The sequence below is a fragment of the Eubalaena glacialis genome, chromosome 8, assembly GCF_028564815.1.
Source record: "Eubalaena glacialis isolate mEubGla1 chromosome 8, mEubGla1.1.hap2.+ XY, whole genome shotgun sequence".
NCBI classification, from domain to species: domain Eukaryota; kingdom Metazoa; phylum Chordata; class Mammalia; order Artiodactyla; family Balaenidae; genus Eubalaena; species Eubalaena glacialis.
In genome coordinates, this window is record NC_083723.1 from 96,032,694 (window position 1) to 96,058,808 (window position 26,115).

The 26,115-nt window shown below is 37.0% G+C and overlaps 1 protein-coding gene across 1 annotated transcript in view; it reads left to right on the forward strand.

Moving 5' to 3' along the window:
- The window catches only part of CFTR (CF transmembrane conductance regulator), a 199,644-nt gene that overhangs the window by 22,679 nt on the left and 150,850 nt on the right, over positions 1-26,115 (forward strand). Inside the window, exons 2-4 of the mRNA XM_061198249.1 lie at positions 4,834-4,992; positions 8,993-9,101; positions 24,649-24,864. Of these exons, the coding sequence (XP_061054232.1) occupies positions 4,834-4,992; positions 8,993-9,101; positions 24,649-24,864 (484 nt within the window). The remainder of the gene's footprint in view (positions 1-4,833; positions 4,993-8,992; positions 9,102-24,648; positions 24,865-26,115) is intronic.

Here is a 26,115-nt window from a genome sequence, read left to right on the forward strand (position 1 = left end):
AGCCAAATGTCAAATGGGAAAATGATTATAAGCTTTAATTATGTGGTTTTACGGGGATAGGTTTCATGAAAATCAAGGCTTTAATAGTGTCTATAATTGGAAAATTCTTTTCATCATAAGGAATTAAAAGTCACTCTAAATTTATGTAGAAATCGGAAATTTTGTCCTAAGGAAAGAAACTAAATACAGTTTCATTGTGTGTGTGTGTGTGTGTGTGTGTGTGTGTGTGTGTGTGTGTGTGTGTGTATTAAAAAAAATCAAGTGATAGCATTTTTCCTTAATAAAACCTGAAGACTCTTATCGTTAAGTGCACAGTGTGTCTGGGTACTAGACTTTTTTTAAGTTCGTTGAAAACTTTAGGATATATATATATATATATATTTTAAATAAATTTATTTATTTATTGTTATTATTATTTTTGGCTGCGTTGGGTCTTCGTTGCAGCCCGCGGGCTTTCTCTAGTTGCTGTGAGCAGTGGCTTCTCTTGTTGCGGAGCATGGGCTCTAGGCATGCGGGCTTCAGTAGTTGTGGCTCGCAGCCTCAGTAGTTGTGGCACACGGGCTTAGTTGCTCCGTGGCATGTGGGATCTTCCCGGACCAGGGCTCGAACCCATGTCCCCTGCACTGGCAGGCGGATTCTTAACCACTGCGCTACCAGGGAAGTCCCAAAACTTTAGGTTATAAAGAACTATATAGCTAAAGGATCTCTGTCTGCTACCTTGTAATTAATGATTAGCTAGTTTCTGTTAGAAATAACGAGAACTTTGGAAACTGTCACAGTTTCTAAGTAGATCAATTTATAAGTCCACTTTCAATATACAGTGACAGGCTATGAATGAAGGAGAAGGGTAAGATCAGTTAGAGGTGAGAGGAAGGGTGGGTGGGAGCAAATTTGAGGATAAGGAGGAAGAATAGTGTTTATTGCTTTTGGTTATTCCAGGTGTACCTGCCTTGCTAATGAAACACCTGGGTACTCATTAATATTTAATGGAAGAAATACTGAAGTAGAAATCCTGAGTTGGCATTTCTAAATTCTATCCAAGTATGTTTAACATACTCAAGCTCATTCAATAAAAGAGGTGGCTGGAGTTTTACAGTAACTAATATTGCACTGAATGTCTAAGTGTAGATATCTGGGGAGTTTTTTGTTTGTTTTGTTTTTTTTTGTATTTCTGTGACTGGCTTGAGGTAGTCATGGAGACCTCCTTGATGGGGCAGAAATTTCATTCAATTTTCTTTTTGGTTTAATCTCACGAAATAAATTCTTTCAGATAACTCTGGTGATTGCCAGGCAGCCTAAGGTTAATTGATTTTAGTTCTCATAATTTACCTTAAGTTGTTTCTATTTCAGGTTACAAATATAAGTTGACTGTAGTGAATCTGTCAGAAACACTAAATTATATTAATAATTATAAATGGCTAACTTTTACTACTACTGAATGTGTTTGATTTGATGATGCTGGGCTATGGAACTCTTGATAATCAAAACTAGATGTCTTGGTATAACATATATATTAAAATGGGCATGGATAATGCAGGAAGCTTTTTATAAGTGTAAGTGTTACTTAAAGTATTTTAAAAATAAGCTAGAAACTCATTAATGGAAATGGTGATCAGGTCTTAGATATGGACCAAAAGATGTATGTTTATTTAGTTTTTAAAAGAAAGAAAAGATTTGTTTTTAAATTTCCTGCAAATGTCTTTGGTATTGTAATATTTACAGATAGTGAACTTCTCTTTATTTGTAAATTTAATTTCATGTTTTAACAATTTCAAACATACTGAAAATGAAAGGTTTATTAATAGGTGGAGTATATTTTTCTCTTCTAAATTTTCCATAGGCCCCTTCCTTTCCATTCTCAATGCTATTACCCTTGTTCTGAGTCTTCCAACCATCTGGCAGTCAGTGATCTATTGCAGTTGGCCCTTTCTGGCTGAGCTGATTGTTAAATTTTCAGGAACTTTGTGAGCTGGTTGTTAAGTACAACTAGTATTAAAAATTAATTGATTTACACTTAAATAAATTATATTAAAACAAAGGTAGTAATTGAAAAGTTATCACTACATAATTATTATTTATGTATTGAGGTTATATTGATTGTATCTGAATGGTAATCACACTATCTTATAATATGCAGCTGTGTATCTCTTCCCAACTCTGTGTTCAGTGACTTCACATTTGGTGACTTGAAACTGGTCATGGTGGGAGTATTTACACCACAGAAATTGGCAAATACCATAAGTCACTTTTTGTTTTTTGTTTTCCTGGAGAAGGCATGGTTAAAGATTTGTCAGTACACCACACCACACCACTGCCTGCAGTCTGCTAACTTCTGGTCTCCCTGCTTCCAGACCCGCATTCCAGCACTATGTCTAGAATAACCCACCAAGCTTAATTTTCCTAAACATAAGAGCTGAACATGGTAAAGGAAGGAATGACATCAGAAGAATGTGGTAAAAAGCTAGTATTTGGCATTTAGTAACAGACAAATTTAGCATCTTTGAGCCTCCATTTCTTTATCCTTAAAGTAGGGCAATGATCTCTTCTTGTTCTACCTACCTATCAAGATTTTCAAATTAAAATCACAATATGCTAGTGTATGTGAAAGTGCTATATACACATAATTTTTTTATTAGTAGTAAACACTTGCTTCACCTTTTCACTTCTTAAGTTTACAAAGGCTTATAACCAACAGAATGGAGTTTATATCCTAAATTGCTGTCCCAGATTTTTCACACCCTTACTGCTCCCTGTATTGGCAAATGTGCTTACAAAGTGCTTATGTTGGCTACTGGATTGTGAGTGCCAGGCGGGTGTGCCAGCACTCTCAAAGACGATGCCCAATGCAGATGCTGCATGATCACAGCACTTCTTTAACTGCTGTGTTCAGACTGTCCTTAACTATTTTCCTTCTTGTTCTCCAGGAGAAATTGCCAATGGATCACACTGGGCAATAAAGATAAAACAATTATCACCCTTTGCTGAGGTTTGAAGGGTCTTGTTAAGATGCAAATATTGCAAGTTAATGGAAGAAACTGACATATTAAGCCATTGTCACTCGTTGATATCTTGGTCAGAAATGGTTGGTGAAACTACTGAGCCTTTGAGCAGGGTCTTTTTTTTTTTTAATATTTATTTATTTATTTGGCTGTGCCGGGTCTTAGTTGTGGCATGCTGGATCTTTAGTTACAGCATGCGGGGTCTTTAGTTGTGGCATGTGGGGTCTAGTTCCCTGACCAGAGATCGAACCCGGGCCTCCTGCATTGGGAGCATGGAGTCTTAACTGCTGGACCACCAGCGAAGTCCTTGAGCTGGGTCTTAATTCAGTTAAATTTTAAGGAAGAACAAGTTGTAGAGACATCAGGAACACAGGGGGGTGGCTGACTGAAGGAGGTGGAGACAAGGGAAGTGTAAACAAGAATCTGGACTCTTGGGGTGGGAGTGGTGAAGATGGACATGAGAGCCTTCTGCAAAGTTTTGCCCTGAAACAATGTCAAAATGTTTGCATTTGGCATAGCATTTCCTCTTTTAATTCTGAATGGCTTTGCTAGAATATTTTTCCTAGTATAAGTTTATTTTGCTTCTCAGATATTGCTAAAACACTCCCTATTGATTTTTGGTGGGTAACATGAATTTTGATGTACTACCAAAGTCTCAATGACACCAAATTTTAGGACTTTCTGAAGAAAAGAAAGATGGTAAGGGTAAAAGCATATGTTGGGAATCACTGATTCCAAGTTCAATTCCTTTCTTTAATAAATATATGACACATAGCACAGGGAGATCAGCTCGGTGCTTTGTGACCACCTAGAGGGGTGGGATAGGGAGGGTGGGAGGGAGACGCAAGAGGGAGGAGATATGGGGATATATGTATATGTATAGCTGATTCACTTTCTTATACAGCAGAAACTAACACACCATTGTAAAGCAATTATACTCCAATAAAGATGTTAAAAAAATATAAATGTATGAAATTTCACATGAGAAAGGTCTCATTTGCTCAAATTTCATTTAGAAGTTTCTCTTTGTACGTGATTTCTTTGTTTTACAATTCTCCTGCCCCTCTCTCCTTCCTCTTTGTTTTCCCTTGTCTTTGACTTCTTTTTAGATTTTCTTATCTCTGTGAAGACTATTTTGCCTTATTCACAGTAGTTAGAAACAATGTATTTGAAAATAACTGGAGTATCCTGCATAAGTATTTACTATGCCAGCTTCCCTAGCTTCCATCATAAATTGTTATTTATTAGATGCGTAGCGGGCAGATGTGCGTAACTGCTATGGGGTGAGGAGACAAAACATAAGAAAATTATGATCCCCACCCTCATTCAGGGGTGATGATTAAGTCAACAAATTGATACTCCAGCTACAGTCAGTTCATTCAACAAATAGCTCATTGCTGAGTACTGTGAGCTATGGTTAACAAAATTATATAAGGGTGTTGTTTGAGGGTCTGTCTTCTTATTCACAGATCATTTTGTATTTGAAGTGGTAGAGACTGGACTTCAGCAAACTATAAACTCCTAGTATCTGGTTATTTTGGGGAATTTTCTTTTTTTTTTTTCTTGAAGAATACTTTTAGTATAGAATGTTTAGCAGTTTGTTTTTTTCCTCTGGGAAAGATGATGATTCTACCATCATCCCCGATCCTTGCAGACAAAGCTATAGTCACATCAGTTCAGAGGTGATGCTGTTTTATAGAGTTGTGTTCTGTAAGATATGACTCCCTGGCATTCATATAAGTTGACTTATTTTATTCTCGTATTTATGCACTACCAGCATTTTCCACATGCTAGAAAATTTGAAACTGTATCTGATTCCAAGTCTACATTGCAGATCAAATCAAGTTAACATTTATATCTGTCTCTCCTCTCTTTATTTTAGCTGGACCAGACCAATTTTGAAGAAAGGGTACAGACAGCACCTGGAATTGTCAGACATATACCATATCTCTTCTTCTGATTCTGCTGACAATCTATCTGAAAAATTGGAAAGGTATGTTCATGCACATTGTTTATTGGAGAGAGAAATTAATATTATTATTTAGAGACTAGAGAACTGACATGAGAGGGTTTTATTCTTAAAATGGCATATTTATAATAGGAACATCCTATTTTCTTGATGAAGTCTTGATTAGTTAAGAATTAAACAATGAAAGGATGAAAGAAAAAAAAAATTTTCCTGAGATAGGACCTTTTTTTGAAAAACACATATTTGAATTCTGAGAAGCTACCTGTCTTTAAAGACTATTATGTGGATTTTGTGAAGACTGGAATAACATCTTTATGAAGCAAGTTGTGTACATTTGCCTCCAAAATCTTAATGTGTGAATACAAATGTACATACTTGGAAATCTTAGGGTGAAGGCTGTTGGATGTCAAAGAAATGTAAAAATTTCATATTTTTGAGTATACGTTGAATGCCAAGTGTAGTATCTCCTCTCAGCCACTCTGGAAGGAAAGCATCATTATCTCTGTCTTACAGAAGAGCAAACTGAGGCTCAGAGAGATGATGTAATTTTCCAGCTAATAATTGATTGAGCTGTGGTTCAAACCCAGCTCTATACTCCTGGCCTCCCCAGGAACAGTGTTTCCCGTTGTAAAGAAGTCTCCCTTTCTAAGAGTATTGGTTATAATCCTTTTGGTTGCCAGTGAATTTATTTAAGAGGGAATTTATTGGCTCATGTAGTCTACCTGTGTGAAGGCCTAGGTAGAGAATTGGCCTGAGGGACTCAGTGGAACCAGGGACTGGTTTTATTCTCTCAGACCAGCTTCCTCCATGCAGTCGGTCCTCAGAACTCTTTGCTCATATTTTTATAGACCACAGAGGAAAGAGTCCTTTCTCTGTGGCCAAATGTGAAAAATCCCAGAAACTTTTGAGTCACAAGCTCACTCCTTGGACCAACAACAATCTATGAATGAGCTAGACTGGGTCTTGTGCCAGCAGTACAGGGTCTGATACCAGATGAAGGGGAAAGGGGAGAGGGAGTTGACAGAAAAAAGAAAAAGAAAAAGAAAAAGAAGTAGCTACTTTTTACTGCACCAAAATAAAATAGTTGAGTAGATTTGCAATTTGTTTACCTTATTTTCATGAAATTCATTGAATTTCTTTTGAAATTTCAAGGCAAATAAGATATTCAGCCTTACTTTTTCTTGATTTTATTCAAAGAATTAGGCTAGTGGGAGTAGCAGGTTCACATTTCCAAGTTCAAGGTCCAGCTCCTAATATTGAGTACTTAGTGTGTGTACGTGCCATGAGGGCAGGGATACATTTTTTTGTTTTGTCTTGTTTTTGTTTGATTTGTTCAGTTTATGATGTGCCTGGAATAGGGTCTAGAATAGGGTCTGGTATATACAGTTGTCCCTTGCTAGATTCCCCCTGGATATAAAAATCTATGGATGCTCAAGTCCCTTATACAAAATGCATATAACCTACACATATCCTCTTGTATATTTTAAATCATCTCTAGATTACTTATGATACCTAATACAATGTAAATGCTATGTAAATTGTTGCTGGCACATGACAAATCCAAGTTTTGCTGTTTGGAACTTTCTGGAATTTTTTTTGCTGAGTATTTTCCATCCCCAGTTGGTTGAATCTGAGGATGAGGAACCCGCAGACATGAAGGGCTGACTGTAGTAGGTGCTCAGTAAATATTTGTTGAATGAATGAATGATGATTGAATGTGAAATGGCTAGCATTATGTAAAAACCTGTAACACTTCTGCAGAGATAAAATATATAAACATGGTATATTGTAGGTATATCAGCAAGTTCAAAATAATATAGTAGATAATGAATATCTGAGTTCTAAATGGATGCTGAGGGAAAGATTAATCAGAGTAGGACTAGGTTAATCAAAACCTGCGTACTCCAGATTTATTTTTACTTATGGCCAAATAGAGGACATAACCTGAATTTGTAGGATTATCTGGCCTATCATTTTGTTCTCCTCAGTTTTCATTGTGTCTCCATATCAATTCAGTGTTTAAAATGTACCTATTTTGTTTCAATCCAACAACACTGTGCCAGCATAAGTCCATAGACTTTATCTTTAATTTTTGTCTTTTTTGGGGTATCTCTTCTTCACTCTGTTATTTCTTTTTTATAAAAATTGTTATTTAGAATTTACTGAAATATTTTGAAAGAGTGAAATACCACTTATAGTATTTTGTATCTCTGCACCCTTGGAAAGTGACCCTGGCCGCAGATTTCAATGATGACATGTGACAAAGGCCCTAGGTGGTTACCATGTGGTTCAGGTACCTTGGCCCATCTGGCTCAGTTTGTGGCCGTGGATTTGAACCCTGTGCATTACTCCTGTATGCAGACCGCACATCCATTCCATGATTGTAGCTAAGCTACAAACTTGATAAGTATAAAATTTCTTCCATTATGATTCAACTCTTGGTGCTTGGAATGCTTACTGGGTCTGTCGTGGTGTTGCGGGAACCACCCCATCTACTCTCGCTGCTGATTCCTTCCCTCAGGGTCCAGTAGTTCAAGACCCATCCTCTGAAAAATTCCCCAGCTTTGCCTTCCCCTCAGATTGCTACCTCATTCATTTTTTTTTTCCCACAGCTAATATCTCTGTGCTCTCATCTCTCTACTTCTCCTTTCCTTTACGTCTCAGCTCCCTGAAATATGGTTTCTGTGTCTACCATATTCCTAAAATGACATTGACTAGGGTCATCAGAGGTCTCTTAATGTCAAATATAATGACATCTTCCTACCACGACTTAAGAGTTGACCACTTCTTCCCAACTTAAAATCATTTCTTTGGTTTATGTACCACATCTCTTCCTGGCTTTCTCATCTGACTCATTCTTCCTTTGAAAGAGAGGCAGAATCTGTCTCCATATTTAGCTTCTTACCCCATTGTGAATCACCAAATGACATGGATGGGAGGCATGTGTGTGAGTGAAAGAGTGGGAAGAGTGTGAGCAGGTAGATGGATGGCATAGCGTAATTAGGCATGATAGATAGTAAGCTTCTCAGGGAAGCCAGTGTCCATGCACAATGCCCATGACTGCCAAACCTGCCCTCAAATCTCAGTTGTGTGGTCTTCCTTTGGAGTAACTTAGAACCACCTCTAATAATGGTAGATGGATAGTAATGAGAATAGCTGTTGATAAAATATAAAGTCTTTATATAGTTCTTTCCTGTGAAACTTCATCTCTGTACAGTTTAACAATGAAGATGAGGGTAACATTTAGGGATATATTTTATCCACTTGGGAAGAGAAAGAAGGTTTTTATGAACAGAAAGTAGTGGCAAAAATGTAAATATAATCGGCTGATGAATGTATAGTATTTAAAAGAAAACAAAAACATTTATTTGACACCAACCATTTTTCAGACTTATTTAATTTCTATTCCTGCCAGAAAATATAGAATTTGATTCTGTTCTAATTTTCCAAAGATTTTTATTGTAAAGAATGACTTTAGTATTTGAAAATCAAAGTTGATGATACTTGTTTCATACCCCTACATTTAAAAACAACAAGTTTTTCTAATGTTAAATCACAGAAAAATCCACCTGACTTTTAATCTTGTTTTCGGTTTGACAGTTAGATTTTGTAAAATCCATTACAATTCTAAACAGGTAAAGATCAAGAGGTGAAGGGAAAAAAATTAAATATTTATTTTTCACCTTGTTCTAAGCACAGCAATGTGTATTCATAAGAGTCATATTTTATTTGTCCACCTCTTGCATTCGTTGCTTTTTAGAAGCCCAGAACCTTTCTTTAACACATATAGAGTGGCCTTTTCATGAAGTCAACTCCTCGAAAATTGATATTTGGCGGAGCATTGAATTCTGCCAAACATCTGCCTGAGCGTTGGTGTTGGAAGGTCCCCCCAAGGTTTTGTCTCTTTAGTCACTTGGGTTAATCTCCTTGAATGTACTTGTGTGAATAAAACTATGTTAAGGGAAAAGAGAACTCAGATATTTGCACATGCAACTTACTGGTCCCATTTTGTATTCTTTTGCAGAGAATGGGATAGAGAACTGGCCTCAAAGAAAAATCCCAAACTCATTAATGCCCTTCGGCGATGCTTTTTCTGGAGATTTATGTTCTATGGAATCATATTATATTTAGGGGTAAGGATCTCATTTGTAAATTCATTATGGATAAAATAATTTTATTCATTTTTATTTATTTATTTATTTTTGGCTTCGTTGGGTCTTCATTGCTGCGTGTGGGCTTCCTCTAGTTGCGGTGAGCAGGGGCCACTCTTTGTTGCAGTGCATGGGCTCTAGGTGCACAGGCTTCAGTAGCTGTGGCACGTGGGCTTAATAGTTGTGGCTCGCAGGCTCTGGAGCGCAGGCTCAGTAGTTGTGGCACACGGGCTTAGTTGCTCCGCGGCATGTGGGATCTTCCCGGACCAGGGCTCGAACCCGTGTCCCCTGCCTTGGGAGGCGGATTCTTAACCACTGCATCACCAGGGAAGTCCCTATATTCATTTTTATGATTATAGGAGGACTAGGGTAATCTGGTACACAGGTAAAAGGCTAACTCTGAATACAAAGAAACCACTAAAACTCTAGTGGAGACAAGTAAAAAATGCATTGGAACTAGGATGTCCTGGAACGCAGGTGGCCATTTATAATTTCAAATGGGTTCAGTAAAATAAATTTCTTTTAAAAAGTTATTTTCTCTTATGATCCCAAATCACATTATATTACTGTTATATGAGATTGCTGATGATTTTATTTTCCTGTATTCAACAGGAGAAAGTCAGGAGACAATGTCAGGAGGAGAATTAGGTAAAATTCAGCCAATTACATATATGAGTGTTTGTAATATTTTGAAATCATATCTGCATGCTGAATGGTTTCAAGAAAAAAATAGCAAAAATTTAAAATATGACAGTGAGGTACTCCTGCAGTATATTTTCTTAGTCTCCTATGTCTTCCTCATTGTGGAGAGAGCTCAATGCGTGAAGATCCCAGGCTTTATGGTGTTTAAGTGCAGTCTGGGATGTTCCCCAGCTGTTGTCAAATATGACTCTGATCTATTATTTTTTACCTCACCAGAGCATCATTTGGAATCCTTGACTGTAACCTGTAAAACTGATGGCAAGTTGAAAACTTATTTAGTCTTCAAGTAAAGGCTGTGCACAATATTTGCTTTGGGAGGTTAGGTACCGGTTGGATGGATTTGTGTTGTAATTATATTGGTCTTCATGCCTTTGGGAGTGAGGGTTGCCATAGTGTCTCCCGAAGAGATGCTATGCAAGTTGCATTGCTTTAAGAACTTGTACTTAATACACAGCAAATAAATACATTTACACATTTATTTTGACAAAGATGACCACATTTAGGTCCCCAATGTTTTGTAATGCTCTTGATTACCTCCTGGGAGAAATGCTCTGGCTTTTGAAGTTATCTGTCTATTGATGTCCGTCTATCTGTCTGTCTATCTGTCTATCTATCTATCTATTTATCTATCTATCTCTATAGAAACCTGCAGCAGTTTGGGGGTGAAAATATTTTATCTGTAAATATGAATAAGGTAGCTGAAGAATGAACTATCTTTTAAGATATCTTTGAGGTGATTTTTCTTAATGAGAGCAGCCAGAGCTTTGGGAAACAATTTTTTTTTTTTAATTTTATTTATTTATTTTTTAAATTTTATTTATTTTTTGGCTGCGTTGGGTCTTCGTTGCTGTGCGCGGGCTTTCTCTAGCTGCGGCGAGCGGGGACTACTCTTCGTTGCAGTGCACGGGCTTCTCATTGTGGTGGCTTCTCTTGTTGCAGAGCACGGGCTCTAGGCGCGCGGGCTTCAGTAGTTGTGGCACACGCGCTTAGTTGCTCCGTGGCATGTGGGGTCTTCCCACACCAGGGATTGAACCCGTGTCCCCTGCATTTGCAGGCGGATTCTTAACCACTGTACCAACCAGGTAAGTCCCAGTTTGGGGGAAAAATTTTATCCATAGCTCTGGCTCCATTTGACTTAATGTTTTAAAATGTTTTGTTGTTTGCCTTAATGACTGTACTCTCTGCATTTGAATCAGTGTATAGAAGTACAGTTTACTCTGCCCATAACATATAAGAATACAACATTCTTTTTTTAAAAATATATGTTCAGCACTGAGTTATTTTTCTAGTATTGTACTAATATAGCCACTAATCTATGTCACCCATTTTATTTATTTATTTATTTATTTATTTATTTGGCTGTGTTGGGTCTTCGTTGCTGCACGTGGGCTTTCTCTAGTTGCGGTGAGCGGGGGCTACTCTTCGTTGCGATGTGTGGGCTTCTCATTGCGGTGGCTTCTCTTGTTGCAGAGCACGGGCTCTAGGCACGCGGGCTTCAGTAGTTGTGGCTCGCGGGCCGTAGAGCACAGGCTCAGTAGTTGTGGTGCATGGGCTTAGTTGCTCCCCGGTATGTGGGATCTTCCCGGTCCAGGGATAGAACCCGTGTCCCCTGCATTGGCAGGCGGATTCTTAACCACTGTGCCACCAGGGAAGTCCCGAGAATGCAACATTCTTAATAAGTCATCCTTGGATTGAAGTGAATGATATTTCAAATAATTGTTATGTCATAACTAAGATTGTGTAGAAACGCAAAATTTTCTCTTCATGTTCTCCATCACATGCTGCTTCCATCAATTAACATAAGCACAACTGAGTAGAAGCTGGGAGAGAGGCTGAAGTATTAAGTCCCTTTTATGCTCTGCCTGACTTGTGAGATAATTTATTCCTCTAGATTCCACCAGCATAGAAGTTTCATGTGAACCAAAGCAGTCACCTAAACATGAAAATTTAGATGATACATGAACATATTTATAAAATTTATTTTTGGTCTGGTACACACAGATCAAAAAATAAACAAAATATAGTTTAATATTTATTGAGTACCTACTCTGTTCCAGGTTCAGCATTAAGCCCTTTATACAGATTATTTTAGGTAATTCTCCTAGCAACTCCATGGAGCAGACATTAGTATCTCAAATATATAGAAAAGGAAATTGAGATGCAGGGAATTAAGTAACTTTTCCAACGTTATGCATGTGGTAAATTTGAGTGATAGCCAGGTCTCTTTGGTTCCAAAACCTATGACCCTTGCATTAGATCAGATTATAATTGCTATGTAACTATATTTGTAATGATTGTATGTAGGTACTCAATAGAATTGTGACTGTAGTAATCAGTCTTGGGTCTGCTGAGCTTCTTTGCATCTGCTCAGGAGATATAGGTTAAAAGCTTGAATGTTGAGGATTCTTCCAGGGTCACCTCAGGGGCAAATCTGAAGAAAGTTCAGAGCAGGTGGCAGGACAGGAGAACCAACTGGAATCTTTCCACTTATACTTGGGAAGGAACTGTGTGAAATCCACCCAAGAGCCAGCAGTGCTAAGAGTCAAACATATAGAAAAAATTAAGGGTAGAAGAATGGAGTGGATGTGGAGAAGGACTAACTTATTCTTAAACTTCTCGAGCTTAAAAATATCCCAGCAAAAGGAATCTTAAAGCCTTTCTTGGTGTATTAATTAATTACCCAGGGGTGGGATTGAGGGGAGTGAGTGGTGCCACTGATCTAAGCTGAGCCCAGGGCCACTGGTCTGGAACTGACAGCATGTTTAAAGGGCAAAGGTGATTTCCATCAGCTCAACTTCTACTGATAACCAGCAGAAAATGGGTGAGGAAAAGAACCGATGGGGAAAGCAGCTGAAATGTGTATGGTGAGAAGGCATGGAGAGGAAATTTACATTGGCAATGGCACAGGTGTGGTGAGGCTGTGGGTTTCTCACCCTTGTCACAGAGTAAAGGCTTCACGGCCTCACCGTGCAGTTTTAAGTAGTAAAAATGTTGAAAACTGTTAAGTCTTTAAGAACTTATATGGTGGTCATTAAGATGAGTGTAGTTTTTCAGAGCATCTGATCTCTCTACTCCATCCTTTCTGTCTGTTACAGGAAGAAAAGAAGGGGAGAAAATTTCGCTGTTATAATAAGACCTCTATCCTTTTAAACAACTTATACCAATGCCTTAGTATTTATCGTATTCTTTCTGGGGATTCCTTCTTTATTCTGTGTGTGTCATCTTGATAATGTTTTAATTTCCATTAAATGAGCAGGGATTCTTGAAGTTGCTTAACACTACTCTTGGTAAAAGGTGGACGTACTTTCAAGATATTCTGTGTGTTCTTAATCCCTCTAAACCAGGATAATTGTGGTATAAAGAATATTTGACTGGTTTCAGGACTGATAGAAAAAGTACTATAAAATTTGCTGTTGGGACTTTCCTGGCATTCCAGTGGTTAAAACTCCAAGCTTCCACTGCAGGGGGCACGGGTTTGATCCCTGGTCAGGGAACTAAGATCCCACATGCCATGCTGGTGTGGCCAAAAAAAAAAAAAAAAAAAGCTGTTGACTGTGAAAGGTTAAGAAGAAAAGGAAATGCCATCATGAAAGAGTTTGTCTCTCTGCAATACTGATGTAATTTAAAATCATATTAGCTATGGCCTCTCATGATTAACTATGTACTTGTTTTTTCTCCATTTGACTCAGCAGCCAGATATAACATTGCCTTTAACATTTAAGACTCCCAGCATAAAGGAAAAACTGGCCGTTGAAGAATTGAGTGTGCAAGTCAATTAAGGACAGTCAGAGGGAAGCCAAGGGAAGGGAGTCCTGTAAGCAGATTGCTGAGAGAATATGGTTATCACAATACCTTTATTATGATAAGAAATTTACAAGCATTCACTCAACTATATTCTTGACTCCTAGGCAGCTCTGGGCATATTTCCATCATCAAATTGAGACAAATGTCAGTGCAACTTGAGTCAAACTACTTTTATTATTTAAATTTCTTAAACCCCAAGAAGTTTAAGGTCATAAAGAAGTCTTAGGACTTAGGCTGTTAGAGTTTTCAAGTCCCACAGTCTACCTTGCAAAAGATCTTTGTCCCTTATGTTTTGACAGAGACATTGGGTAGGTGTTGAATTCAAGCAAACTGCTAACTAAGAGAGTGTTTTGGGGAATTCTGCACACAGGTAGTCTCTGGCTTAGGCACTTTGACTTACTTATGTCCCTTTCACCTAAGGTCACCTACCTCCAGCAAATTTTCTAGATGCCTGTCATGGAGAACTCTTTTCTCAGCTTCCTCTCCCATCCCCCCATATCTAGCTGCTTCTCTAACCCCAGCAGGGACTTGAATGCTACATTGCCTACACTCACCCTACATCCTGAATATTTCTACCCTCTACTAGAACCCCCATCTGTAACACACATGCTGTACTTCCTGTGCTACCCACAGTGTACTACCCAGTTCCTGTGTCAAGGTTTGGAAAATCATGGGGTTTAGATTTCTTTGAAACAGAATTTTTACTTTAGAGTAACCAGCAGCCCAACCCCAGATAATGTGACTTAATTGGTTTGGGATGAGCTCGGGGCTAAAGTTCCCCAGGTGATTCTGATTGAGGTAGACAAGCAGAAACGTTATCACTGAAGGCATCTGACTTTCACTAGAATCTAAGGTGAGGGTATTGGGGGGTGGTACACATGGAATTTTTTAGTTTGATTTTTTTAAAATGATAATATCAAAAAAATTTTAGACAAAAAATAAATATTAAGTCCTTTAATGACAGAAGGACAGTGTTTCTCAAACTTTTATATGCATACCAACCACTGCCCCCTCCCATCCGGCTAAAATGCAGATTTTGGGTGGAACCTGAGATTCTGCATTTCTAAAAGCTCCCAGGTGAAGATCCTGTTTGCCCTAGCACCATGCTTTGAGTAGCAAGGATTTACAGGGTCATGAAAGAAGAGAAAGCCTAGTTAGAGGTTACAGTTATTGTGAAAAGAGAAGTAGGTGAACTAACCATGGCCAAGGAGCCCCTGAATAGAAGCGACAAGAATCCCACTGAGATTAAATGTGGCTGAGGGTTTACTGCAGTGTCCCAACGTTAACTGTTAACTTTCTGCATCTTCCTCCGGCACTCTCTCTCAAGACTCTGCTGGAGAGGAGTAGATGACTGTGTGCGTGGAGAGGGCCAAGGTATAGCTAGGAGGGACTATGTTTCTCTTCCAAGACTGCACGGAGGAGATGATCCATCTCTTTCTGTAAAAACATTGTTATGCAGGTTGGTTAGGCTTTTACAGTACTATTGAACTCAGAGGTGCTCCAAGAGCATTTACCATTATATGTGCTTTTGAAGGCGAACCCAGGAATCCAACACCATGTCTGGTAGGATATTGTATCCAGGGCAAAATGCGTCTGTTCTCACGTGTGAAATTTTAGAACAAAATCGATTTGTAAATTAGGAATTGTCTGTGATCTTGTACTTTCAACTTAAACTAGAGATGAGGGGGCCCAGTTTCCTCATTCTTGGCGTGAACATGGTGCCTCTTTACTTCCTGTAGTTAACCAGTATCCTATGGTGACTAATGAGTGTGATGTGGTGAAAGTGCACAGTTTCTATGATCCCTTCCACCTTTTAAATTATGTGTCTATGATACGGGGCCTAGAGAAATGGCTTTATCTTAAATTACAGTGATATTAAGTTGTAACTTTATTTGGTAGGTTGATACTGAACTAGTCACAATGCTTGAATTGATCAACTGCCAGGTCATATTATAACATTGTCTTTTCTATTTAAGGTTATGAATAAGATGGGGGGGCTCTGGAGTCAAACTATCTGGTTCAAATCCTAGTTTTACCACTTGCTAGCTGTCTGATACTGGGAAAGTTATTTAAATTCTCTTTGTCTCAGTTTCTTTGATTGTGAGATGGAGACAATAATAGCACGTATTTCATAGAATTATTGTGAGAATTAAACAAGTTAAGCATGTAGAATAGATCCTGGTACATAGCAAGTGCTTTATAAATGTTACCTGTTACTGTAGCATTAAATACAATCTCTACCTAACTTCACAAATACTCCTATTATTTGCATTTACTTGTTTCTCTATATATGCTATAAGCAAGTCTTAAAGTACCAATTTCATTTTTATAGGGCACAGGAAAATATTTTGCTAATGTTTAAAAATGATACCTAGATTCTAAGCATTACTTCAGAAATTAAAATTAATATTTTAACATGTCTTCCATTATTGCATTTTCTGGATTAAACCTACTTTTGCTGCTATATCAGCAAGTCTAGGATTGTTTTCTTACAAAACATGAAGAACAGAGCTTAGATTTCTAGTGAAGACATTGCTGGTAATAGTTAATAAATCAATGAACACTCAAAGGAAAATACCAAAAGCAAAACATTTTAAATTAGGCACCAAATCTAAAAACATGATTCAGGGTAGACAGATACTATAATAATATTTTTGAGATTCTGTTCTTGGTATGGCAGCGGTTCCCAACCTTTTTGGGACCAGGGATCAGTTGCGTGGAAGACAATTTTTCCATGGACTCGGAGGAGGGGGGAAGGTTTCGGGATTATTCAAGCGCATTACATTTATTGTGCATTTTATTTCTATTATTATTACATTGTAATATATAATGAAATAATTATACAACTCACCATAATGCAGGATCAGTGGGAGCCCTGAGCTTGTTTTCCTGCAACTGGATGGTCCCATCTGGGGGCGATGGGAGACAGTGACACCCGTGTGTTGCTTATGTCCAGTCTACTCCATAAGATGCAGCTTAATTGTCACTTGCCACTCACTGATAGGGTTTTGATATGAGTCTACAAGCAATTGATTTATTATGGTCTCTGTGCAGTCAAACCTCTCTGCTAATGATAATCTGTATTTGCAGCCGCTCTCCAGTGCTAGCATCACCACCTCAGCTCCACCTCAGATCATCAGGCATTAGATTCTCGTAAGGAGCGTGCAACCTACATGCCTCGCATGCACAGTTCACAGTAGAGTTCTTGCTCCGATGAGAATCTAATGCCGCCGATGATCTGACAGGAGACGGAGCTCAAGAGGTAATGCGAGCGATGGGGAGCAGCTGTAAATGCAGATGAAGCTTTGCTCACTCGCCTGCCACTCCCCTCCTGCTGTGTGGCCCAGTTCTGGGGGTTGGAGACCCCTGTGGTATGGTATACATACATTTTTGTAAAAACTACATACAGTTGGGGCATTGGATAGGTTTTATTTTCTATGCTGAATATGGAAAATTTTTTCATTTAGCAATTGTATAAAGCCAAAAATTTCCATAAGACTCTAGTGTATCAAGATAAACAAAAATTTGACACTCTTGTTTACCATGTCAAAGGCAGAATCTTAAGCCTTTGCTTTGGTATATAAGCCAGTACTCTTCGTATTTTATGATAAATTCTGGGTGTATGCCTGCATGTGTGTTTACTCTGTTCTATTTTTTTGTATGCATGTTTTCTTTTTATCATTTATTTGTTGTCATAAGTTATATACAATTTTCTATCCAATATTTTATTATTTATTTTATCTTTTAAATATTCTTTTATGATTATGAAAATAATCAGATAATTATTGATAAATTTGATGTTTATCTTTCCAATTTTTTCCCATGAGAATATATACTTAATGAAGGGAGGTGGATCATTACTTTACATATGTGTCATAAATCTACTTCTCCTCTTAATGTTTTGTGAATGCCTTTTCATATCATTAGATAATTCTCTTCCTAATCATTTTAATGTTTAATGACTCATGTGGCTGTTCCATAGTTCATTAGTTCCTCATTGTTGAATATTTAGATAGCCTCCTATTTTTCACTGTCATAAATAATTCTTCAATGCACATCTCTTTAAAAGCTAAATTTTAGTAGATATTCCAGTTGCCTTCCAGAAAAGATGTATTAATTTACTTTCCTGATACTAAAGTATGAAATTCAGCCCTCACTAACAATACTTATTATCATTTAAAAAATGTTTCCAAATTGCTAAGTGAAAAACAGTATATTATCATTTGTGTTTGCATTACTTTTGGTTCCTAGTGAGTTTAAACTGTTTTTATGTATTAATTATGCATATTTTTTGTGGGGTGCAAATTGCCTTTTCATATTCTTTGTCTACTTTTATTTTGGTGTGTTTGTCTCTTTCTTATTGATCTATGAGAGACTATTTTCCTCAGCCTGTCATTTGTTTCTTTTTTTTTTTAAATTAAAAAAAAATTTTTTTTAACATCTTTATTGGAGTCTAATTGCTTTACAATGTTGTGTTAGTTTCTGCTGTAAACAAAGTGAGTCAGCTATATGTATACATATATATCCCCATATCCCCTCCCTCTTGCGTCTCCCTCCCTCTTGCGTCTCCCTCCCTCTCTCCCTCTCCCACCCCTCTAGGTGGTGACAAAGCACTGAACTGATCTCCCTGGGCCATGCAGCTACTTCCCACTAGCTATCTATTCTACATTTGGTAGTGTATATATGTCCCTGCCACTCTCTCACTTTGTCCCAGCTTACACTTCCCCCTCCCCGTGTCCTCAAGTCCATTCTCTACCTCTGCGTCTTTATTCCTATCCTGCACCTAAGTTCGTAAGAACCATTTTTTTTTTTTAGACTCCATATATATGTGTTAGCATATGGTATTTGTTTTTCTCTTTCTGACTTACTTCACTCCGTATGACAGACTCTAGGTTCATCCACCCCACTACAAATAACTCAATTTCGTTTCTTTTTATGGCTGAGTAATATTCCATTGTATATATGTCACATTTTCTTTATCCATTCATCTGTCAATGGATACTTAGGTTGCTTCCATGTCCTGGCTATTGTAAATAGTGCTGCAGTGAACATTGTGGTACGTGACTCTTTTTGAATTACGGCTTTCTCAGGGTATATGCCCAGTAGTGGAATTGCTGGGTCGTATGGTAGTTCTATTTTTAGTTTTTTAAGGAACCTCTATACTGTTCTCCATAGTGGCTGTATCAATTTACATTCCCACCAACAGTGCAAGAAGGTTCCCTTTTCTCCACACCCCCTCCAGCATTTATTGTTTGTAGATTTTTTGATGATGGCCATTCTGACTGGTATGAGGTGACTGTCATTTGTTTCTAGTGAGTTATGTTAATTTTTAATTTTCTTGACAATCAGAAGTTTCAATTTTTAAAAATTTGTTGCCAGTATCTATAGTTTTTTTGTTTTTGTTTTCTGTTTCTGGCATTTGACATTTTAAAAAGTCCTCTCTACCCCAATATTGTGTAAACACATATCTATGTTTTTATTATTTCATCTTTTACATGTAACTATTGAATCCACTTGAATTTATTTGGATGTATGTATGAGATAGAAATCTAATTTTTAAAAAATGAGTATCCAGTTTCTCCATTGATTATTGCATTTTCTCCACTGAATTAAAATGCCGTATTTTATTATATATAAAATGGCTACATGTACTTGGACCTGTTCTTGAACATTCCAGATAAGTTAGTCTATTTCTTTCTCATGCCACATACTATTCTGGCTGTATAATATAATCTAATATCCAGTAATGTAAACCTTCTCACACGTTATTCTTATTCCTCACATGTTTTTGATTAGTCTCTCATTTTTTTTCCAAATGAAATTTAGAATCATTTTATCCATTGATTCAACAAGTATCTGCTGAGTGGATATTCTGTGCTAGGCGTTGTGCATGATGTTGAGATTGTTGCAAAAACTAAGACAGTCCCTGCTCTTATGGTTCACATCCAAAAAATCCACTTGGAATTCTGATGAAGATTGTATTAATCTTATAAAATAACTTGGAGGAGAATGTAATCTTTGCAATATTCAGATTTTTTTATGGAAAGTTTTAAAGTCTCTCCATTTATTTGACACTTAAAAAATATGTCTTAGTAATGTTTTTTAGAATACATTTTAAGATATGTATATATTAATTATTGGTATTTACAAAGTATCTTTTGTATCATTACTATAATTGGGATACTTATTTAATTGATTATTATGCTTGGTATCTAGGAATCTATTTTCTTATTTTCTATTATTTCTATTTTCTTATTTCTGTATTTCTGGGATTAAGATATATAAAATATATTTAAAGCAAGTTGAGATGATGATGATGATGATGATGATTTTACTGACTACACACAATAGAAAACAATGTAACCTTAGAAGTTCTTCAATGTTGATTCTTCCCGTATTCGAAACAACTATGCTTTGGATTTGGAATTGTAATTTTTAAAGTAAAGTTATTTTGGGATTAATTAATTTAATGTAATTGCAAGCTTGAACTAAGTTTTTTATTTTCACCTGAACTTTCTTTCTTGGTCTGAATATCCAGCTGACATCCCCATCTCTAGAAACATCTGACCCTGTCCTAGGTATGCAGGTAGAACAAAATGGTTAAAGGATTCAGACTCATCTACAGTGACTTTAAGTTCTGGTCTGGGGGATCCCATGAGAGACCAGATGTATTTCCCAGGAGGTATTTTCAGGCTTCCTAATTTTCCCCTGGGAGGCTGATCTAAATTGAGATTCATGATTATTCCCAGCAGGAATGTAGTCACTTGTGTTGTTCTCTAACCTGACCCCCTCTACCCAGATGGCATTCTGAACTCATCCTATTCAGACCTGCATCCCTCTGAGTAGAAAACACCCATAGTGATGTCAGGATGTGTGCCAGGACATTTGCCCAAGAATCATCAGCCTCTGCCACAGGACTCCCCAGACTCAGATCATATAATCTGAGATATTAGCTCTGGAGGGCAACTTTAAGATAAGCTTGCTCCACCACTCATTTTATCAGTGAGGAAACTGTCAAGAGAAGGGAAGTGACTAAGGTGACACAGAGAGTGTAGGTAACATGCTGGGATAAAAACTTGGGTTTCATGACTCTGAATTCAGTGTTCATTTCCCTGTCATGCTGACTTAAAGATTGGTATCAGGCTTCTTCCATTAGCTAAGTGAACCCTTAATTTCATCTTGATTTGTGTCTAATTAAAAATTAATAAAATATTTTATCAAATTTTCAAATTAATTTACATTCCGACTCATTACATTCAAGCCTCAGTCTGCTTACACTATTTTACATGGTGGCAAATTGGGAAATTTCTTGTGTAACTGAAACTATACTGGCAACAGGGTTCACACAGCTTTCACATATCAAGAATAGAGGACTGCGTTTCTCCCAGTCATTACAGGGATGATTTTTGTAAAGGACTGCATACCTAGATTAAGCTAGGTATCAGTTACCATTGTTTTCCCTCCCAAATTATAAAATCAGGTGATGTCTGTAAATGCGTTCATTATAAATATTAGAGAACATGCTGCTTAAAACAGTAGGGGAAAATATAGGAGGGAGGGGTCTGGAGTGCTGATTTTGTCCTTGAATGTTGACAGTTCCATGTTGTGGTGAGGTTTATGTTGTTTTGCTGTTGGCAGATGGTCCAATTATTGGAATTTTCTCTACCAGAAATAAACTGCATTTTTTTTCTATGAACAGGTACCCTCCCACAGTAATGCTACCAGTGTCATTGTGGAATAGCTGTTATTGTTCAGAGGACGAGTATGTCCTCTTTTGCTTGAGGCAAGAAGACAACTAATTAATTCAGTTATGCAACCTGCAGAATAGGTGTCTGAATCGGATTGACACAATTTTATTTATTTTGTTATAAATCAAAATAAATTCAGCAAATGGGTCTATTGTGATAGAGGTGACAGGTTCTGGAAAAAATATAATGGTGATACAATGGCAGGGACTTTAGTTCAGATTACTCGATAGGAGAAAACTTATGCAAGCCTGTACATTTCTAACTCTAAAAATTCTGTGTACAGCTCAATTACTAAAATATTTCTCTTTTTCCTCAGAATGCTCCTTTTAGCATTCCATAGATAGGAGTTACTCCTTAGAAATATGTATTGTGGTCTTTATCAGTGGTTCTATATTTGATAATATTATCTATTAGGAGATTATATATATATGAGTTCTGGAAAAAGGAGAAAGGTGATTATGTTAATTACGATATAAGCAGTTGGATTCATGAGAAGCAGTCACAGATCATAGTCTTCTGATTATTGTCTTATAATGAACAAGAAATTATGTTTTATCTGGTATGCCTGGTAAACATCCAAGCTCCTTACTTATTCTCTGCTTTGTGGCCACACACAATATCTCCAGCATGGGTGGCACACATGAATCCAATGCCCTTGACTGCAACTTGAGAGCATTTTAGCCAAGTGCAAACCCACTATTAATGGAAAAGTAAATCAAAGTAGATGTGGCATTGACATTTGTCTAGGAAGTACAACATAATATTGAAAAATTCTAGGATAAAATATTGATCTAAAAATAATTTTGAGGATGAAATATTGCCACTATAAACATACTATGAAAAATTATATTTGTATTGCAGATATATTTATACATATAATTTAAAATCCAAGGTTTATCTTAACTACATTTTCCTAGTTTAAGGAGTTATTTTGAAATAAAATTATCTACTCTAGAGAAAGTTTGGCATGGATCTATAGAATTGAATGAAAACAGTGAGTGCAACACTTGCACAGATTGTAATAGGTTAAGAATGGGAACAACCCATCTTCTCCAACATAGGGCAGTGGGGCAAATAGCCTGATTTATTCACAGGATGTCATGTTAAACAGCACTCAGAATAAATGAGGTAGATATACAAGTATCAATGAGACTAAATGTCAGAAACACAACTTTTAAGTTAAAAAAAAGTTGCAAGAAGCACAATATGATACCATTTATATAAAATTTAAAACCTCAAAAACAATTCTACACATTCTAAAAATGGATACATGTGTAACAAAAGTACAAAGCATGCATAAAATGACACATGCCAACAAGCAGTAATTGTTCACTTATTTACATTTTAAAAAACAAGTGCCGGCTAACACATATATATGGAATCTAAAAAAAAAAAAAAAAAAAAGGTTCTGATGAACCTAGGGGCAGGACAGGAATAAAGACGCAGACATAGAGAATGGACCTGAGGACATGGAGAGGGGGAAGGGTAAGCTGGGATGAAGTGAGAGAGTGGCATGGACATATATACACTACCAAATGTAAAACAGCTAGCTAGTGGAAAGCAGCCACATAGCACAGGGAGATTAGCTCCTCCGTGCTTTGTGACCACCTAGAGGGGTGGGATAGAGAGGGTGGGAGGGAGATGCAAGAGGGAGGAGATATGGGGATGTATGTATATGCATAACTGATTCACTTTGTTATAAAGCAGAAACTAACACACCATTGTAAAGCAATTATACCCCAATAAAGATGTTAAAAAAAATAAAGATTATATGAAGTTCAAAAAAAAAAAAGTGCTCTTCAGTTGATATTGGCCAACTATTAACATGGTATATCTGGGTAGGTAGTTAATGATTTTCTTTTCAGCACCTGTCTATCTGTTTGCTGTAATTCAAACTTATATTAAAATATGGCTATGTGAGATGAGAGAACTCTAATATTCCATGTTTGTGATTAGTTTGGAAACTTTTTTTTAAAGGTTTGAATCTTTTCCTACATTCAGATCCTTGGTCTACACAGTTAATTTGAAATGAGGTACTGAATACCAACCAGCTATAGAGTGAGCAGCTACCCAAAGCTAGTGGTCAATCAATGATGGTGCTATAGCTTAGGATTCCTTGTGGGGATGAAGTTGTTATAGGAAAGCATTTTCATTTATTGAGAGTGAGAGGGCTGGTGGGATTGGGCACTGAGGTTTAGAAAAGACATAGTAGAAAATGGAAAAAAAAAAAAAGCATATTATGGGTTGCCAGAAAGTAATGCTGAGCAATACTGGGGGGAAGGGCAGTCTGGCTTGAAAATATACATTTGAAATGGAATCAATTAGCATAATATTATTTCCCAGAAGGGTTTAGCCTCAGATCCCCATTTCACTAGGCCATCATAAAACAAAACAGGATTACATGTCTTTCTCTTTCGAAGGCAAATTAGCAAGATGGTTAAGACTTAGACCTTCCGGGTTCAAATCCATGTGTTCAGATCTATTCTTACATATTCAGGCAAAATGGTAATGAATTTGATGAACAATTTGATTTAGTGATCAATTGAAGATCTGATGAGGAAGATTTGGAAAACACAACTTTGGTCTTCCCTTGTTAACTCATAGGCCTTTGAAGACTTGATGAATTGTTGGAAACTGGCCTGAGGCTGAAGTCTTCTGACACACTTTTTTCCTAAAATCCCCACCTACCCCAGACTACGAAGGGTGTGGCACTGGACTTTAAATACCATCAGTGCCTTTACGCTCCTCCCTCCTGTTGCCAGTTCCCCTTTATGTGGTTGCTTCAAGAAACTGTTCATTCTGGTAATAATTCCATCACTCAAAGTGCTTTTGAAAGTTCTATTTTGAAATCACATCAAATCACTTGGTCTCTTTGGCCTCAGTTTCTTCATCTGCAATGTGAAAATATTAATGCTTACTCTGACTCCTAAAGTTGTCATAAAAATCAAATGAAAAATATTTTATAAATTGTTAAGTGCCATGTAGATGTTACCAATTAACACACTATTCCAGAAATTACACCTTTGCTTTATGGCCGCTATTCAGTTTTTAGTAAAAAATACCTCATACATAAACGTCTCCAAATGACTTTTGCTATAACCTAAAATAAAATCTTATTTCAAAGTGTAAAGATATTACAAAGGACATCCAGAGTTTCATGTATGGCATGGCCCTCTTTCATCTCCTGTAAAGATGAAACTTCTTGTGTTGAAATTGTGAGGGCATTTTATGAAAGAAAAATAAAATTTCATTTCTCTGTTTTCCCTCTTCTGCAGGAAGTCACCAAAGCAGTACAGCCTCTCTTACTGGGAAGAATCATAGCTTCCTATGATCCAGATAACAAGGTAGAACGCGCCATTGCGATCTACCTAGGCATAGGCTTATGCCTTCTCTTTATCGTGAGGATGCTGCTCCTTCATCCAGCCATTTTTGGCCTCCACCGCATTGGAATGCAGATGAGAATAGCTATGTTTAGTTTGATTTATAAGAAGGTAATACTTCCTTGCGCAGTCTCCATGCTACGTGTTAGTGGCATCATGTTTTAAATGCCATGCTGATACAAATAAGGGGTAAATGCTGAAATCAGTTTTGGATACCTGTGAAATAACTGGCAGCAATAATGAATATTTCTAATTTTCCTTGATAATTCACTTCACTTCAACTAATAATTATTGAGTGCCTTCTATAAACTGCCTATATTTTAGATTTCATTTGTTTTTTCACTAGTCATATACCATTTTTTGGAATCCATGGCTCCCCATTGAAATGATTCTTACTATCTGCCTAAAAGTCATTGACAAAATATCATCTTATTGTAAACTGCCATGTATCTTTACGTTCAGTAACAAGAAATTGTTAACAATAACCCAAGCAATAGAAATGTCTACCTTAACTAGTTGTGACACAGTGGTGGTATCCACTGCCTTATTTTGAGTTAGATTTTTGTCATCCTAAGTTCTGCAAGTTAAAAATTTTTCGAATAGCACATGCATGGCAACCATAAGAACCTTCTCTGCTTTTCTGTATGCATTGTCCAGTTAAGAGCCCAAGTTGCTGATGTGTGCTTTGGGTGAATTCAGATTACGACTTCCTTACCTTACAAACACAATTTAAGGTCATCTCAATGACATGTGCTTTCACCAGCCTGATTCATGTGTGACCCTTTGATCTACCAAGTGATTATAGAAACCTGTTTGGTTGAATCATTTGGATATTGCTTTATCCTTCTCTTTTTTCTTACCCCAATGTAAAAACTTTATATACTTGGCTTATAAGGGACACGGACCTGAAATTCCCTCTAGCAAATAACCCGTAACACTTCCATAATATACATGCAAGGTCAGTGGTGTTGTAAAACCTTGATAGCCATACTTTATTGTTCAAAAAAGCCTTCTGTGGAGGCACAAGGGAAAAACCGAGTCTACAGTTTAATCAAATCACCTCAGCCACAGTCTCATCAGTTCACAAGTACCAGGAAAGCATGGGTGATAAATCAATAAAAATTTTATCTTGATCCAGAAATTATATGTAAGTGAAGAAATTATTAGGTATCATTTGGAGGGTAGAATTTACACAGAACGCATATCAAAGAAAGTTGAATCCAGTTTAAAAATATTTATAAAAGTGATTTTATCATAATGGTAACTAATAGCTAAGGATGTACATGACAAGCTTCTAAGTGATTTTTAGGTATATCATTTCATTTGACCAAAACTCCATATGGTAGAAACTATTATCCCTAT